Source organism: Crassostrea angulata, chromosome 7 (assembly GCF_025612915.1).
Source record: "Crassostrea angulata isolate pt1a10 chromosome 7, ASM2561291v2, whole genome shotgun sequence".
NCBI classification, from domain to species: Eukaryota; Metazoa; Mollusca; class Bivalvia; order Ostreida; family Ostreidae; genus Magallana; species Magallana angulata.
The window spans coordinates 37,856,321-37,861,444 of record NC_069117.1 but is presented as its reverse complement, the minus strand read 5'-3'; the positions used below and the strand labels follow the sequence as shown (position 1 = coordinate 37,861,444).

General features: G+C 33.0%; 1 protein-coding gene across 1 annotated transcript; it reads right to left on the bottom strand.

Moving 5' to 3' along the window:
* Window positions 1-2,013: 2,013 nt before the first annotated feature.
* LOC128155152 (uncharacterized) lies at window positions 2,014-4,113 on the bottom strand. The gene is made up of 5 exons (XM_052816727.1): window positions 3,962-4,113; window positions 3,085-3,866; window positions 2,761-2,875; window positions 2,358-2,474; window positions 2,014-2,133 (listed from the first exon to the last, which is right to left on the bottom strand). Exons 1-5 carry the CDS (start codon window positions 4,004-4,006, stop codon window positions 2,113-2,115), a joined length of 1,080 nt encoding a protein of 359 aa, XP_052672687.1. The 5' UTR covers window positions 4,007-4,113; the 3' UTR covers window positions 2,014-2,112.
* Between the last annotated feature and the right edge of the window lie 1,011 nt (window positions 4,114-5,124).

Genomic DNA, 5,124 nt, shown 5'->3' with positions numbered 1-5,124 from the left:
AAGTCCCGAAACATCTTCGCTTTCGGGACCCCTCTTTATTTACGGGTGCGGATCATAGCAGTTAGAAGTTTTGTGTTGTCCATTTTATGATGCATTTTAGAAAAAATAAATACTTTATGTGTAAGATAGTGAAATTACCTAAAGTATGTAGATGACACAAAAGAACTTAGATAATAATTTAGGTAAATTCCTCCAAAGGCCTCCCGAAGTGCTTTGGAAGGCCTCTGCATGGAACCTGCGTTCAAAGATCGTAGCTGCTACATGTACGTAGGGCTACGTAGTTGAACGGTATGCTAGCCTAGCCGCTACGTAGACATTCTTACCCTAAATATTTTATGCTAGGCATTAAATTCAAGATGGCCACCTTAGTAACCATTTTGTAACAAGCATGAAATCTATTTTATTTTATTTTATTTTGTGCATCCTTTAACAGTTTAAGTTATAATGAAATTTCACATGTATGTTTCCGCTTGAAGTAAACAAATTATGTCGATGTAATAAGTCTGTAGTCGAATATTTTCATCTTTAAATATGAGACCTAGCGGTCCGTTCAATAGACCTTTATTTCTACGACCTAGCGGCTAGGCTAGCTGCTACGATCTAGAACGCAGCCCAGGCTAGTTACAAGCTGAATAGTAATCATTTTGAAACTTATTTCATGATTTTATAAAAGTTAGAATGTAGTTTCCAGACTATATAAATTCTTCATTGCTTTACGGATAACGTTGCATGTGAAAATAAGATTTACAATGAAGTAGGCCGGAATTAGGTAATGAAACGAGAAGGTTATTTAAGTTACAGAACTTGTGTGCGATCCCATGCATTAGTACAATGAAAATATGTTGAAATCAATGAAGTGACATTTTTAATGACAACAATTAAATGGATAAGTAGTTTGAATGAAAATTCATTTCGAGGAAGAACAATGTTGTTACAGAAGTACGTTGCTCAATATTAGCACACTATAGCTGTCATCTGGTTCTGTATGCATTTGAATTAGGTTTGTAATGAAAATATCAGTGATTTTGTTATGAAAATCTATGCATACCCTATGATACATACATATTTCATGGTAAAAATCCTAATAATAGTTTCTAAAAAAAAAAACACACAATATAATCGCAAGTTGTATATATACACTATCGTTATCTACATTTAAACAATAAAATGCTTTCTTTGGTGATTCATGCAGGTTATGAAAGTGGCGACATTGTAGAAAAAAAGAATACATAACCCGCGATTTTAGCGGGTTATGTAATTTTTTTATCTGCAATGATCGCTACATGTGTCCTGTGGGAATTTGAGTCTGGCATCACCATGATATTTCATGTAGTCCGTGAGTTTTCATAGGTTGCTGTAGGTTTCGATCAAAGCGGCGTGTAGATTTCACTCCTGTCAGCTTCAGTTGCTGTAGGTTTCGGCCAATCAATAAATGGGGCGTGTAGATTTCAATCTGGCTGTTTCAATAGAGCTATGAATTAACTATAGTCTGAAACAATTGTATGGCTAATAATTAAAATAGTCATTAAGAAATTGTATTGGAAAATACATTACAAAATCGAGTTGTAAAGTTTAATATCATATAGACAAAGACGCTGAAGAATGTAAATATACCAACATAAACCACCAAGAAAAGTTGTAAATAAGGAATCATTCTTTGAGTATTATGAGGTGATAATTTTGGTCGGGGCGTTATCAAATCCAGTAAAGCCCGAAGGGCTTTATGATAGATTTGATCACGTCCCGACCGAAATTAACACCTCATTATATTCAAAGAATGATTCTTTATTACTTATATTTATATAATTTTAAACCATCGTACGATTAAATATTTAAAAATAAATAAGCAAACCCCGCTGGCGCCTCAATTTGGCTTCATTTGAAGTTATGGGTTATATAGTACAAAACCGATGCGTAGTGTAATCACAGGCAAAGACACTGAAAAATGCAAATTATTGTTTTCATGTCGCAATCTAAAGAACTTTAAAAAATAACTCGTGCATAACCAACAACTACAGAACATAATTTATTTCTTAAACTTAAGTAATATTTAACAAATTAACCAGATGTCGAAGTGAAATGTTGTTTTTGCTGATAAGTGTTAATCTTGCATCAGGCGGAGGTTTCTTCTTTCTAAACGAAACGAAATTAAAAAGAGGAAAATCACATTTTATAGTGTCCATGTACGAGTTCAATGTATTTGCATTTGTAAAAGACTGATTGATAAAGTTGTCAAAATCAATTTATTAGTGTGAACAATAGTTGTGTGAACTTAATAAAAGTTCGTAAATTTTATTATTGTATGATTGTCGTGAAATAAATCTTTACAAATATTATACATAGACGTAAAGAATTACCTTAAATTCAGAAAAACTAAAGAAGAATAGTTTTCTCGGCATGAAGCCTTCATCATCATCATCATCATCATCATCAACAACATCTTCTTCTTCTTCTTTTTTGTCATCGATGGCAACCTGAAAATCCAAAAATAGAGAAATATTTTTTTTTTTACCGGTATCAATACTATATGACAAGTTATAGGTCGTATTTCAGTGAATGGAGTCATCCTATGAAAAAATGGACCAAACATTTTTTCAACAATGTGTATCAGTTTAGCAACTAAGACCATTTATTTGAAAGACTTTAGAAAAAAAATTAACATCGATGCCTCGTCCTCTCTCAGGGTAAACAAAACTTTGAATAAATTGCTCATCACAATTTGATAAGTTTTTCATATATTTCTTGATAAAATGACAATACCTTGTTTCTTGTATTGAAACCAGTCTTTCCATCATCTTCACCATCGGGATCTTTTTGCGTGGGCTCCTTTGATCTGGTTCTTGATGTGTTGCAGCTTTGTTCAGCATTTTCATCTCTGAGAATAAAGAAATTTGATATAAGATTTAGTAGAACATCAAATGTTGTAAGTGTTGTCTGTACCCGTTATAATTGAATTGCTTAACTGAAATTTACATAAACATTTTAATTACTTCTTTAAAAAAGAGATTTAAAAAATATAGCAAAACATAGTTGATTAATTTCAGGTACAATGTAAAAAGTAATAGAGAAAAGTAGATATTTTACCCGATATCAACAATTTTGTTGTCGTTATCCTTTGCTATCTCCAAATGTTTGAGTTCTTCATCTTGAAAGTTTTCTTTCCCTTTCTTCAAGTCTTCATCATTTACGTGCCTAGCGCATTCAGGTGATGAAGTATTAACCTCTTCTTTTTCTTGCTTCACCTTCACACCAGCCCCTTCATCATCTTTTATTTGACTTTCCTCTTTAACCTGCGAGTGTTTAAAGTCGCTCTGACTCGTTAATTCATCTTCAACTTTATCCGCTATTTCTGATTTTACTATGTCGAGCACGTATTCAACCAACTTATCAAATTGTTCATCCTGTTGCTGATCTTTTGCGACATTCATCTTTGTTGATTGAACTTCAAAATTCTCGATCAAGTCATTAGTCGCTTGTAGATTAGTTTGCTTCTCATATTTATCAAAAACTACCATTTCAGTACCCTCGACTTCATCCTCACTGCGAACTTCTTTTTCTTTTCCTTCAAATACTTGTAAACCTTCATCCTTAAAATCAAACGCCCCAGGGTCTTCAGGGTTTTTTTCATTTGTAGCCACCATGGTTTTGCCAAGCTGGTGCTCCGTCTTGTCCGAACTCTTCATCTTTCTGACGTACGGCCGTCTCCTCCGTTTACGCTTGATGTGCCTTTCTAGCGCAAGGAGTCTTCTTTCCTCCAACACGGGTATATTCTTAACTCGAAGTTTGATTCTTTCATTTCTGATTCCATTCGCTCTCTTTTCATCTGAACGTTGAATCTCCTGCCCCTCTGTGATTGGAACCCTTTCCTAATTAAGTACAAGACAAAATGGATTGTTCGATTCTGTTGCAACTTAATGAATTATCAATGATGAAAGTATTTCGAAAACGTATTCGTACATACCATATTGATAACTGGACCGTTTCCAATATCTGATTTTGACTCCATTTCACTGTGAACTGTAACGAGATATATCTTCTAGATATGAGGTTTATGTACAAACATGCAAATTTTAACAGTGCAAACTACCTAAAACATGTTACATTTCATTACCTGTCAACTCTTCTTTGTATGCTGTTGTGATGCAGATTGTGTTGATTTGATTGTGACGTTATATCACGTGATTTTTGATTGTGACGTCACGTTAACTGTTGGCTAATATGCGACATTGTTTGTCACTAAAACAACCTATTATAGTATAATTTACTTCATTTCCCATGCTCATGAACACATTATCAAAACAGAAAAATCCAAAGAGTTCAATATTCTACATGTATTTATGTAATCATTTAAGGTTTCTTAATGCGTTATTAGTTAAATATGAATAGAGAAATTCTAATCATTCTAATCATAAACAGTTGGCAAGCCAAGGGAGAAAAGCCATGTTTTCTTTAAAGTCAAAAACAAGTCAATTGTATCTGAATACAGAAACAATGCTGTCAATTTTTGATACTTATATTGCTAGTATATTAAATTATGGCTGTGAGATATGGGGCATGCATGCTGCAAATGATATAGAAAAAGTGCATTTAGAATATATTAAATTTGTGTTAAGTGTGAAGAAGAATACAAACACTGCACTTGTATATTTTGAAACTGGGAGGCTACCTATGAAAACTATACGATTGTTTAGAATATTCAAATTTTGGTTCAAATTGTTACAAAGTCAGAATTGTATTTTGCAGTCCTGTTATAAAATGCTGTATAATGAGTGTGAATCGTCTTTGGCACCTGCTGAAAATTGGGTTACTGTAATTAAGAATAAACTTTTTGAAATAGGTCTAGGACATATATGGTATGAACAGGAGTATATACATTGTGAAACCTATTTTCCTTTAATTAAGCAAAGAATCATTGATCACTTTACTCAACAACTTGTAGAACAGATTAATTCCTCATCTCGATGTTATTTTTACAAGCATATTATTGACCAGTTTTCATTACAATATTATTTAACAAAATCAATACCTTCTAAATATAAGAAACAAATTACAAGAATTAGATTGTCATCTCATAGACTTGCTATTGAAAGTGGACGACACACTAATGTACCGAAAGAAAGACGC